Below are 14,061 nucleotides of genomic sequence, written 5' to 3' on the forward strand. Positions count from 1 at the left end.
GAGTTAGCCGCATTTGGCAGTTAGCGACTTTCCAGGATATCTCCATTAATGGTTGTAACACGAAAAAAAATTGTCTCAATGGCTTATTTGATGAGTGCATTTGCCGAAAGAGTCCCTGGGATGATTTTACGCCAGAATTTCACTTTAATTCTGGAGCACTTGTTCTGAGGGGCTAGTATCATCAGGGATGGGTTTACTGTTTAAAGCTGCACAAGGCAACTTGGTGCCTCAGTGCCAAACGCTGAGGTGCTGTGACAAAACGGCGTTTTTTGACGCCCTGGGAATGAGAACAGCCTGCATAAAAAGTGCTGCAGCAATGAGTCCTAGAACCTGGAAGTGAGTTAGCATCTTTGAACTCCTGGTTCCCTCATCTTTTAGTCAATGTTTGTTTGTTTTTAAAAGAGTTTTTGGTCTTGATGCCTTAAATTTGGTCCGTCGTTAAAACAGCCTTAGGAGAATTTTAACATCTTGTTCTACAACATAAAATACATTAGTCAAAACCCATCTATGAGGCTAAATGAGACTACAAACATCATCAAGCCGTACAAGATAAATCCGTTTTAAGCTAGTTGTGTAGTTTGTTTATAGCTATAGCTAGCTACGTTAGCTTTTATATTCTTCCGCTTGCATTCACGCTTCAAATATCATAAAAGTGGTGTTCATTTGTGGAGATTATCTCGATTATCTATCTAAAACATGTAAGTATCATAAACTTCTGTTTGGCACAGAGATTATTTCATCCAAAATCTAATGTTATGCTTTTGGTTAAGGGAACCAGGGCCATGCTAACTTCATGCTTGAACTACAAAAATACATCATCCCTGCAGAACTCTGTTGGGCTGCTTTTGTCAACACAATTTTACCAAACAATTCATTTTATGGACAAAGACACAGATACATGTTTTTTGTATCTTCTCTGTGTCCACACAATCATGTTATTGAGTCTTTAATCAGCTGCTTATGGTATCATCTTTTTCTGTTTTGAAATCACTTTGATTGTTGTGTTGAGTTCACTGCTGTGCAACAACAATGTGCTCTGTGCATGTGTGAAAGGGGCTTCTGATACACGCCGGTCCCTCTGAAGTGGAGGATCATTTTACAGAGGAGAAACGCTGCGACCCAGTAGTTGTTCCAGAGGCTTTTATTGCTAACGAGACACAGTTCAATAGCAACAACACACTCTCCATCTGTCTTCCTCTCTGCGGCCCTCGGGCTGCTGATATAGTTTTACTCTAAACAGTAACCTTTGACACCGGCACTTTCAGCCCGTCCAGGATGTTTTCACCAAAACAATCTCAGTAACATAATCGCCTCTGCTTTTGATGACTGGGGTTGACTCTTCACAAGCTGAAGAACATCTGACTCTTCAGGTGCAGAGGAGCTTTCGCCTCGACAACACAGCGAGTCGCAAACTACGGTAAACGGTCCTACTAATAGGCAGATTCTGAATGTGCAGTATATACGTCCCATGAATGCTCCTTAAACCTGACCACGGTTCAAAGCGTCAATTTCTGGCCATCTGCATGGTTTCACTCTCTGCAGACTTTACTTCTGCAGTATGTGCAGATACACATGAGATCACAATGATCAGATATGACAAAAAAATCATGAATGGATATTGTTTTTTTTTAAAAAGTTCATACTCAGATTGTTGTCAAGTGTCTTGAGTCGGATTGTTCATCTGTGTTTCCGTTTGTGTGTCGTGACTTTTCTGCTGTTTCATCCACATGGCGGCGTACAGACCTCCCTGGGACAGCAGCTCCTCGTGTCTGAACGAAAGGAGACAAGAAAAAGTCTGAAAGTCACCGACTTCGAACATTGTTATCAGTTGCTATCACTTCCGTATACAGTATTTGAGGTGGTACGGCCCTGTACTCGACCTCCTTGTTGGCTCAGTGGGCCTTTATCTCAGAGCAACTGTTCAACCGCAGGGCTGTAAGACCGTGAGTACGAAGTGCGACATGGTCGGGTGTAGTACAAAGAGCAAATCTCTGAATGAGGAGGAAGTTTGAGGTGATGCATGAGTCAATAAAGTGGAGGACTCAGGAGAGCTCAAGCCTCCACCCAACACTGACCTGTCATCCAGCTGATGAAGAATCTGCAGCCTCCGTAAGTAAAACTCAGCGTAAAATCATCCCATGGTCTTTTTCGACACGTGCACACATCAAATAAGCCACAGAGACAGTTTTCTGTTGTGTATCAACTATAAACGGAGAAATCAAGGAGCGTTACGAGCAGCCGAAGCCATTCAAACGTCTTTTTTAACCACTAATGCTGCTGAAAATAACAGCAAACCTCTGCAGCAGCATGAGAAGAGTCCCTACACACACAACAAAGCACCAATGGGCTCCTTCCTTTGGGATTGACTTTGGTAATCCACTTGAATGGACTTTACTATGAGAGGAGCTGGTACAGGGGCCAGTAGGTAAGTCTTTAAAACCCTCTTTTAATAAACTCTGGCTTCACTAACTACGTTGTTGGTGCTTTGTTGTGTGTGTAGGGACTCTTCTCATGCTGCTGCAGAGGTTTGCTGTTATTTTCAGCAGCATTAGTGGTTAAAAAAGATGTTTAAATGCCTTCAACGTACTGCCCAGAGCTAATCACTGTTAGCCACGTCCAGTTGTTAGCGACTCCTGGATTTCTTTAATAGTTGTTACACTTATTTGATGCGTGCAAGTGTCAGTAAAAGACCATGGGATGATTTTACGCCGGGATTTCACTTCAAGGTTTTGCGAATATCATTTGTCTTCCAGATTGATGTTAGCTTTATGCTTTTTATGCTTATTGTTACTCGGCAGAAATGTGTTTCCTCAGGAGGGGGGCTGGAGTCTCCCTTAGAGAGAGGGGGAGAAGTTCAGCATCCGTGAGGAACTCGGAGTAGAGCCGCTGCTCCTTTGCGTTGAAAGGAGCCAGTTGAGGTGGTTCAGGATCATCTGGTAAGGATGAACCCTGGGCGCCTCCCTAGGGAGGTGTTCCAGGCACGTCCAGCTGGGAGGAGGCCTCGGGGAAGACCCAGGACCAGGTGGAGAGATTAGATCTCCACACTGGCCTGGGAACGCCTCAGGATCCCCCAGTTAGAGCTGGTTAATGTGGCCCGGGAAAGGGAAGTTTGGGGTCCCCTGGTGGAGCTCCTGCCCCGCGACCCGACCCCGGATAAGAGGATGAAGGTGAGATGAGATGAGATGAATTTAAGTCAAGGCAGAGCAGGCAGGGGAGAAGGTGGGTCACTGGTAATGTCTTGTGACACCAGAGCTGCTTTAAAAACAAAGTTGAGCTGTATAAAAAAAATCCTCCTGCAGACTCGAGCCAACTTTACTATGAATTAGTAAAACCACAAGTGTGTCACTGTCTGGACTGCCAGACATCGGGGGAGCGAGAGACACGGCGAGGGACAGAAATAACAGACCATCTGAGCAAGACGGAGAGTGAAAGAAGAGTTGATGCAGAGGAAAGAGAAATAATGAGAGAAAAGGGGAGGAAATAGAGACACAAAGGAGAGAAAGAGGAGGTCAAGAGGTGAATCGGAGGACTGGAAAAAGAACAGAGAGGGGAGAAATGATGGCGAAGCTTATCTCGTCTTCAAAGAGCGCTCCAATAATGTTGTCACACACACACAAAACAACTGTAACACTGACAGGAAAATATGTAAATCAGGATTTGGGCTCCATTAAAAGTGAGCAGGAGGAGACTGAACCAAAGTTGAACCGTTTGACATTCAGTCGCTGCTGAACAGATGTTGGCCCGGACACGATGACGGAGGAGAAGAGGAGGTTTGAAGACGTTTCAAACTCCCAGAAAATGGCCGTTCTCCTGCAAACCTCAGCTCTTAAATCAAGACGGGAGACTGTTCTGTTTGCCGCTGCCTTTCAGTAAATACAACTATATAAATGACTTTTACTGCGCTGTGACTTCCAGCGTCTGTCCTGCAGAAACCGCTGTTCTCTCCTTTGATATTCTTGTTTTTGTTTATTCTAAAAATCATTTTATTCATGTTTCTTTTAAGGTTTTATAACTCAATGATTGTTTGCCTTTGGTACGGTTATTATTATTCTATTTTATTTATTATTATCATTTTATTAAAATTTAATTTAATGTCTCTTTCCAGTGCTTTTAGTGTTTTATAAAAATAAATGATTGTTATTTTGATATCCTTGTTTTTATCTTATCTTTATTTTATATAAATGTCATTTAATGTCCCTTTCCAATGCTTTAAGTGTTTTATAATTCAATGATTGTTATCCTTGTTTTTTATTTTATCTTTATTTTATTTAAATGTCATTTTATATGTTTCTATTCTAATATTCTTGTTTTTGTTTACTCTAAAAATAATTTTATTGATGTGTTTCTTTCAAATGCTTTTAATGTTTTATAACTCAATGATTGTTTGCCTTTGGTACTGTTGTTTTTATTCTATTTTATTTATTTATTATCCTTTTATTTAAATGTCATTTTACGTCTCGAATGCTTTTAGTGTTTTATAATTCAATGATTATCTTGATATCCTTGTTTTCATCTTATCTTTATTTTATTTAAATGTCATTTCATGTCTCTTTCCAATGCTTTTAGTGTTTTATAATTACACGATGGTTTGCCTCTGATATCCTAGTTTTTATTAAATCTCATTTTATATGTTTCTTTTCAAAGCTTTTAATGTTTTATGTGAAACACTTTGAATTGCCATGTTGTTGAAATGGGCTGTACAAATAAACACCGTAAAACCTTATTTTGGACACATGCTGTATTCACACAAACGACGTTTTCAGAATTAGCTGTCTTAGCGTCTTAGCGTCTTAGCGCGGACGTCGTCCTCGTAAAGAATGTTAAGCGCAGCGACAGCCTGAGGACGGGATGAGGTCTCTTCCTGTCTCGGTTTCATGAAACACTCCCACACTGTGTTTTCTGACACCGGACGTTAAATGGGCCTGTCTTGTGTTTACATCACACACACACACACACACACACACACACACACACACACACACACACACACACACACACACACACACACACACACACACACACACACACACACACACACACACACACACACACACACACACACACACACACACACACACACACACACACACACACACACACACACACACACACACACACACACACACACACACACACACACACACACACACACACACACACACACACACGCCTGCAGGGACAAACAAAGCCTCTCAGGTGTGCGCTTTCATTCAGCTGATGATCCATGTTTATCAGAAGTTACACATTACACGGTAAGATGAATCACTTCCTTTGGTGTGTGTGTGTGTGTGTGCATGGGCGTGTGTGTGTGTGTGCTTGTGTGTGTGAGAGAGTGACCTCAGTGTGTGAGAAAGGAAGTCTTCATTAACAGCTCCTATATCAGAGGACTGAACGCATCGGCAGTCAAGTAGCAGCTCCATCGTGTGTGTGTGTGTGTGTGTGTGTGTGTGTGTGTGTGTGTGTGTGTGTGCGTGGAGTGGTCCAACCGCCTCTGGGGCTGACAGAGACACCAGAAAGATTTAAGGGTCACACACACTGAGGTTTTGATCTACAGATAACAAATTTGCTAGCACTTAGGACACACACAATCGTTCAAGTGTGTCACGTGAGCACACACACACACACGCACACACACACACACACACACACACACACACACACACACACACACACACACACACACACATACATACAAACGCATGGCTTGAAGTGTCCGTACCTTCCTCTCTCTGCGATCTGTCCGTTGTGAACCACCAGGATCAGGTTCGCTCCAACGATGGTGGACAACCTGTAACATCACACAACCATTATCCCTGCTGCCATTTTATGCGCTTTGGCAACACGTGTCAGAAGAAGTCATGCCAGTGAAGCCAATTAAGTCGTAATGTTGCGGTTGGATGTTAAATATGTTCATCTGTGTCATGAAAGTAAAATACAGTCATTCCTCAGTAATCACTAACAGAAACACACAAACACACTCTTCCGTCACTTCTGTCACACACACACACACAAACACACACACGTGCAAAACAACACACGGTTGAGTGTGGAGAACTCTGCGTGAACTGTCTGTGAATTATTAAAGTTAATATTTATGACCAGTCTGATTAAAGACGCAGAGATCTAACGGTCTCTCAGCACCGGACTCAGCTTTGTGATGTGACCCGACCTCATGGAGGTGTTGTTGTGTCATGAAGCTGGGTTTGTCCGTGTGTCCGCACAATTACAGAAGAACTAGTGGCTCAGTTTTCACGAAACCCGGTGGAAGGGTGCAGCCTGGGCCAAATAAGACCCCATTAGATTCTTGAGCAGATCCAAAACCACGGAACGGACACGCAAACGATTTTTCACTTTCGTTAACGTGGTGAGAGAGGGCATTTATGCTGCATTTGCGCTGCATTCATGTGGCGTCTGAATAATGGTAAAAATGAGTTCCAGACTTGGGGAAAATTCACACTGCATTAACATTGTGATGCCTGAAAACAGGTTTCTGCCCCCCTCACCCCTCCAGTGGAAATTATAAATTTGCTCACATCACTGTGTGCATCACCACAAAAAATAAATAAATAAATAAAAAAATCCCCCGCCTCTCCAAACTGCTGAATGTCACTTTAAGCTTCAGCAGAGCCACCACTCTGCTTTAATGACATCAAGGCTATCTTTGGACGTCCACCTTTTCAATATTTGATAGAAAACCTCGGTCAAAGGTAGAAATATCTCCCTCCAGAGACTGCAGACGTCAAAGGGGTTTTTTAATCCACTCGTTCGGCATTTACAGCGAGAAGCAAACACCCGGTGTGTTTACATGCAGGCTATATTAGTTCATGTCCTGTTTTTTAGGTTAGATTCAGGATAAACTCTCGTGTGCATCTTCTGCTCGGCTGGGATGCAGTGAAGGGTCAAACTTCCTCTTTCTAGGCCAGACGTGAATGTTGATGAGGGAAGTAAACAACAGGAAGTAAATCCTGATATATGATTAGCGTCGACTTCATGAACACAAATTTATGTCAGAAACTTCAGGAGCACGCAGGAATGAATCCACATTTAAGGAGTGCAGCATGAGGGAGAGCACATCACTACCACCTACCTATATATCTCAGTGTACCGTAGATGACAGGGTGAGGAGTTCATGGCTCGGTTTTATCAGCGGATTGCTACGGATGTTCAGGAGAAGGGGAAAAATATTCTCTCCATCCAATAACTAAAGTTGATTAAAGAGAGATTCCAGCTCACCCTTCAAAGTGAAATCATGACCTGTCTGTTGTGATTGTGTGCGTGTGCGTGTGTGTGTGTGTGTGTGTGTGTGTGTGTGTGTGTGTGTGTGGTTTCATTTTATGTAAGGCCCCACTGATTCACCCAATAAACAGTCCTGATCCTACGAGCAGACTCCATCTGTTGCTACTATCGAGAGATTAAGAAGCTGGTGGATCAACTTGTTCAAAGACTGCTGATTAATTTCAGGACTGAGATGGAGAGAGACTGCAAAATGAGCGCCTTATCATTCATTTCAAAAAGAAAATAGAGGTGGAGCTCAGAGTTCAGCTGGTGTCAGTCGCAGCTTATTAGTCGCAATATCTGTGAACAATGTTTGTATGCACGGGTCAGCTCCATACAGGCGTGCATGCTCACATCTGTGTGATAACGGGTTTAAATGCATTCGCTACATCATAACAACGATACAGACCCTGACACACCGGGACAACCAACGTATTCTCATTGACAGGTCCTTGGGATACGGTAAATATGACGTTCTGTTTAATGCCCGAAACAGCAACCGGACGTGGATCACAATGGTTACGTTCTGTTAGGAAATCAAAAGGTGACGGTTAAGTTGAGGCAATAAACCTTCCCTTATGTGAAACAAAGATGATGGCAGGCATCAAAACGTCAACGTGCTACCAGGACACGAACACCGGCGCCTCGGGTGTCCTGCGTTTTGGGACCCATCTAGCATTCTTCCCTACGCGGAGATCAGCGGTCTTGTACTACAGCACCGCAATTTAAAACGTAAATTACACACAAAGTTGGTGCATTTCTTTTCATACAATATCATACGAACCTGGGACCAGGACTAAGACCAGCCTGGGCCGACGATCTGCCGTCACTGAGCGTCTGTCACCCTAGTTTTTTTAAGTGAGTCCTGCACGGTTGGCCCATTTACAGGCAAGAGCACGATGCGTTGGCAGCAAAGCCCGTACGTGAGAGAAATCACTCAAAGAGATCATTTTTTCAATGTGCTCCTTCCTTTGGGATTGACTTTGCTAATCCACTTGAATGGACTTTACTATGAGAGGAGCTGGTACAGGGGCCAGTAGGTAAGTCTTTAAAAACACTCTTTTAATAAACTCTGGCTTCACTAACTACGTTGTTGGTGCTTCGGTTAATGTGTAGGGACTCTTCTCATGCTGCTGCAGATGTCTGGTGTTATGTTGAGCAGTATAAGTGGTTAAAAAAGACGTTTGAATGCCTTCCCTGTATTGCCCTGAGTTAGCCGCATTTGGCAGTTAGCGACTCTCCAGGATATCTCCATTAATAGCTGTTACACGAAAAAAATTGTCTCAATGGCTTATTTGATGAGTGCATTTGCCGAAAGAGACCCTCGGATAATTTTATTCCACTAACTACGTTGTTGGTGCTTTGTTTTGTGTGTAGGGACTCTTCTCATGCTGCTGCAGAGGTTTTCTGTTACTTTGAGCAGTATTAGTGGTTAAAAAAGACGTTTGAATGCCTTCACCTTAATGCCCCGAGCTAATCAGTGTTAGCTAAGTCCAGAATATCTCCCCCGTAAATCTCTGTTAATAGTTGTTACACAAAAAAGATTGTCTCAATGGCTTATTTGATGAATTTGCCGAAAAAGGCCCTGGGATGATTTTACGCTGGATTTGGAATTAAAGCAGAAAGAAACGGTTCATAACTGTTTGTATTGTTGTTGTACCAGTTGGACATTATGATTGTGTGTGATTAAACAGTTTGCTCCAACTTTTTTTACAGCGTCTTTTCTGAGTCTCAGAACCGTACTGGCAGTGGCTCAGTGTGGGGTGTTTATAGCCTCTTTGGGAAGATAAAGAAGGCCAAGCTCTAAGGGCGCACTCACACTGTCCTTCCGCTCCGGGCCAAAACAGGTTTTTCGGCTAAATCCTAGTGCGTTTGACCAGTGTGAGTGCAACGGCTCCGCTCATAACTGCCGTCCACGGCCCGTCCGAGAGAAGTGGGCTTCTGTAGAGCGTGTTTGCAAATGTACGAGCACGAGGCCTACGGCGGTTCTGAGGTCATTTCATGTGCGCCTGTTGGGACATAGAAAAAAGAAGTAGGGACCATGCACGAACATTTAACAACAACAACAATGGCGGAGAAAGGTTCACGTTGGTGTGATGCGGAGGTGGAGTGTTTACTGCAGATTTGGTCGATGAAAAGATTCAAAAACAGTCGACAAGACGCACAAAAACTCAGAGGTCTATGGAAAGATCTGGAAACAAAGTGACGCATCGCGATGACGTCATCAATGCGTGGGACGTGTTACGGCGTGATGACGTATAGGCAGCAAGAAGCATTTGCGCGAGGCCCAGGTAGTGTGAGTACAAACTGGCCTTGGGCGCGGGGGGAGAGGGAGGGGGGGACAAGTACCCTAAAGTCCGGGGCGCGGTGCGGAAGGACAGTGTGAGTGCGCCCTAAGACTCAAGAAAGACTCCATTTGACAGAGAGTGTTTCGAGTAAATGTGAAAATCTGTGTTTTTTCCCCATGTAACATAAAATATAAATACACACTTATGAGTCAATATTGCTCTGTGCAATATAAACCATGTTAATGTTAATAATGTTAATGCACAAGAACAAATAATCCATTACACTTGGATGATGGAGAGTACAGAGGGAATGATGCAGCAGGGATCGGCACGGGCTCCTTCACTTCTGATGTCTTTTCTGCGAGTGTCAAAGCCTTTCAAGTCTTTTCCAATATCACTCAGACAGATGAATAACCAGACATCTGTTTCTTTTACTTTTGTCGACCTGTCATCACGCGTCACCTCATATCCTCCAATCAGCTTTTCATTTAATCTCTCCATCCCTCCCTTTGTGTCGGCTCTAATCCTGTTTTCCTTTCACCACATCCATCGCCCGTCTTTCTCCTTTCATCTCTTTTTACTCACATTTGTTTTGCCTCCTTTTATTGCCACCACAACTATAATCATATTGTAACACACCGCTGTCATTTCCACAGCAGAATGCACGTTTGTGCGTTCAAGAGAAACGCACGTCCAGCACCACGTTGGACGACCTTTTGCCCCAAACAACTTCCACTCACAGACGGTAAAACAACACATCCATGCTTCACCTGAATCCAATACTTAAACACCTTCAATTACTGAAACAAGGGAACTTATTAGGAAGCTTCCCAGTGACACGAAACACAGCTTGGTAGTAACGTCACCTGTGTGCGACCACTATAGTCGTCCTGTTGGTGCAGACCTTGGCCAGTGACGCCTGGATGTTCCTCTCAGTCTGGGTGTCCAGTGAAGACGTGGCCTGGTGGAACACACAGTAATCAGTAATGTGAGTTCATCCGGACCTTGCTAAGTATTGACTTTACCTTTTAAATGTTCATGTTTATACAAACTACACAGGAATGTACGTGAGCACTGGTGTGTGAGCTGCTCATCTACATGAAGAAATTGTTAAAAGCAAGTTTTTTAGTGTGACTTCAGTAAGGATTACTGAACGGGCCCACCAGGTACAAGCCCAGGGGCCCATAAAGTCAGGGGCCCTGACTCGTAAGATGTTGCTGAAAAATGATCACTCAGGGTGCACTCACACTGTCCTTCCGCATCGCGACCCAGGCTGTAGGGTACTTGTCCCCCCTCCCTCTCCCCCCGCGCCCCAGCCCCGTTTGTACTCACACTGCCAGGGCCGGCCAATGCTTCTTGCTGTCCATACGCCATCACGCCGTAACACGTCACACGCATTGATCGCGTGTGTGTGGCTTTGTTTACAAATCTTTCCGTAGACCTCTGAGTTTTTGTGCGTCTTGTCGACTGTTTTTGAATATTTTCATCCGACCAAATCTGCAGTAAACACTCCACCTCCGCATCACACCAACGTGAACCTTTCACCGCCATTGTTGTTGTTGTTAAATATCTGCGCATGGTCCGTCCTTCTATTTACATGTCCGAACAGGCGCACATACTGCTACCGCCGTAGGGCTCGTGCTCGTGCTCGTACGGCCCGCTGGCCACAGTTATGCGCGGAGCAGGTGCACTCACACTGCTTAAAGGTACTAGGCTTTAGCTGAAAAAACGGTTTTGGCCCCGGCCAGAAGGACAGTGTGAGTATGCCCTAAGAGACGCTAAATGACCACGAGTATATACAAAACAACCGGAAATGACCTTAAAGAGACAAAAAACGACTAAAGGGATGCAAAACAAACACGAATACATGTTAAATGACTGAAATAGACACACAACGACCACAAAGAGACAAAAAATGACACGGAAAATGATTCAAAAATAGACCACAGAGAAACATAAAGGCGACATAAAAACGCAAAATGTCTAAAATTGATGCAAAAACCACCACAAAAAGAAGCAAAATGACTAAACATAGTGTCAGGATCCCTGTCCTGTCAGTCTCCTCCCTCTTCCTTTTGGGTGAGTTTGTCTCCCTCTGTCTGTTTCTCCGTGCATGCGTCCTTCCCTTCGTGATTGTCTGTTGGAGCTGGTCGGCGTGGTTCCGCCCAGTTGTGGCTCATCTCCTCGCAAATGCCTGGATAAGTAGCCGGATGTGACTCACTGTTACTCTGGCGCCAGACCGTTATTGCTATTTCGTGGTTCGTGTCTCTCGCTTGGTTGGCTACCTACTCCCTATGATCGTATTTTCTATCCGTGTTGCGTTTTGTGTTGTTAATCGTTTCTTTGTTTCTTTCGTTACAGTTTCCCGAGTTCCTTTTTTTTTCCACCACCTGTTCGCGTTTCGTCTCCTGGTCCCTGCGTTTGGTTTTTCCCCTTGTCTCCACCTGGACCCTGTACCTGTTTTCCCGTTCTCTGGTTTTTGTTCGTTTCTTTTATTTGTTGATTCAGTATCTTTTGACATCTCACTCGGTGTCCTTGTCTGCATTTGGGTCCTGCTCCTCGGAGTTATTCCCCGTACCGCTCATGACACATTGATGCAAAACAATTACAAATATGCAAAATCATCACAGAGACATACAAAAGAACTAAAAATGGACGTAAAATTACCACAAAGAGAAATAAAATGACAACAAAACTTGACTACTATGACAAGTAGACTCTTTGAATTTGGTCTTCCTCCTACACAGACAGAGTGGGGGGCCTCTGACATGTCTGTGCCCAGGGGCCCGTTGTCTCATCATCCGTCCATGGTTATGTGTTCCTCACCTCATCCAGCAAAATGATCCGAGGTTCTTTCAGGATGGTTCGAGCAATCGCCACTCTCTGCTTCTCCCCGCCACTGAGCTTCAGGCCGCGCTCCCCCACCTCCGTGTCGTATCCTGATTGGACACAACGACATCATCTTCACTGTTGTCATCATCATCGCTCACTTTCCGCTTTCCTGCTTCAGCCAACAGTGAAGTCTAACAACAAAAGCATTTTTCCTAATTATCACCTCCACACACTCACACACACCCCAGCCTGACCCTGAGGTAGCTCCAGTATCCTGGCGTGTATGTCAGCAGCCATGGCAGCTCTCTCCACCTCCTGGTCGCTGGCTGTGACGCGGCTGTAGCGGATGTTGTTGCGGATGGTGTCGTTGAAGAGAACCGTGTCCTGGGGAACCACGCCGATGCACAACCTCAGAGAAGACTGACCCACCTGGGACACGGAAAGAGACAAAACGGTTAGCTTTGTAAAAAATAAGTTAGTAATGCTAACCTGGTTCAAACTGAAACACCATGACCCTGCAGACAATATTACCTGTGGAATGGAAAACAGCAACCAGCTCAACATGGAAACTTCCCCTGTGACGTCTGCAACCGTGTTTGCAAGTCCCGCATCGGACTTTACAGCCATCGAAGAACCCATCTAGTGTGACCCCCAGAAAGTTTCTACCCACTTTTCTACGCATGAAACGACGTCTTCGTTGGACTCGACGGACATCTTCATCAAGCTTCAAGCAAGCAAGAAATGGAAAACACCACTCGCATGTTTATAGTGTACTGGATTATCAGATCTACGGGTCATGATACAAACTTATATGTTTGTGTCGAACTAGGTCTTTCTCCCCCTCACACACACACACACACACACACACACACACACATACATCTACATAAATGTTGCATGGCTTAATTCATCCTATACTATATAATGCATGCTGCCTCAGGTCACAGACAGCACACGTCTTGCACCAATTTCTGTCCCCGTCTCTCTGTCTCTCCTGCAGGATTTCCTATATTTGACCTTATTTTTGCTTCTTACTCGTTGTTTAGTCATGCACACTGTAGCAGCGCACCTTTGAGGCTTAACATAACGTGTACATCAAATATTTCCATATGAACTGTGCTGGTAAACAAGCCTCTGATCTTTGTGTTATTTACTGTGGGCGTGCACGGCGGAGCTTTGTTTGTAATGGTCAGCTCTTCTGCCTAACACCATCAAAATAATGATTAAAGCAATATTGATTTTCTCTATGTTCCATGCATTTTACAGGATACTGTTAATATGGCAATTTCTTGCTTTGAGATACCTGAACACAGTGGCGGTGCAATTTTCGGGGTTGATCCTATTTGTTACATAGATTTGGTGAAAAGTTACCCATTTCTGATCACTCAAATTGATCAAAAGTGTCAACGAATGTCTCAAAAAATGCCCTATTAAGACACAAAGACCTTGCGAAATACCATAGAGAGATCCTTGCTGAATAATCTGGAGTGTCACATTTCCAGTCAAACACAATTTATGCAATTTCAAGAATGATTAGTAGATCCCAGCAGAAATAATTGCACTTTAAGAGAAAAACTGCACGTTTTCACTTGAAACACTTTGGGATGATCATAAAGTCTGCAGTTCAGGTGATTGAGTAAGTTGAGTCAGGTGTGTTCTTGCTTGG

General features: G+C 44.1%; 1 protein-coding gene across 1 annotated transcript in view; it reads right to left on the reverse strand.

Moving 5' to 3' along the window:
• Nucleotides 1-1,654: 1,654 nt before the first annotated feature.
• The window catches only part of abcb6b (ATP binding cassette subfamily B member 6 (LAN blood group) b), a gene marked incomplete at both ends in the record, with an annotated part of 34,959 nt that continues 22,552 nt past the window's right edge, over nt 1,655-14,061 (reverse strand). Inside the window, 5 exons of the mRNA XM_083921091.1 lie at nt 1,655-1,769; nt 5,720-5,788; nt 10,430-10,524; nt 12,390-12,502; nt 12,650-12,824. Of these exons, the coding sequence (XP_083777217.1) occupies nt 1,655-1,769; nt 5,720-5,788; nt 10,430-10,524; nt 12,390-12,502; nt 12,650-12,824 (567 nt within the window). The remainder of the gene's footprint in view (nt 1,770-5,719; nt 5,789-10,429; nt 10,525-12,389; nt 12,503-12,649; nt 12,825-14,061) is intronic.

This window comes from Echiichthys vipera (genome assembly GCF_963691815.1).
Source record: "Echiichthys vipera genome assembly, chromosome: 10".
Lineage (NCBI taxonomy): Eukaryota > Metazoa > Chordata > Actinopteri > Perciformes > Trachinidae > Echiichthys > Echiichthys vipera.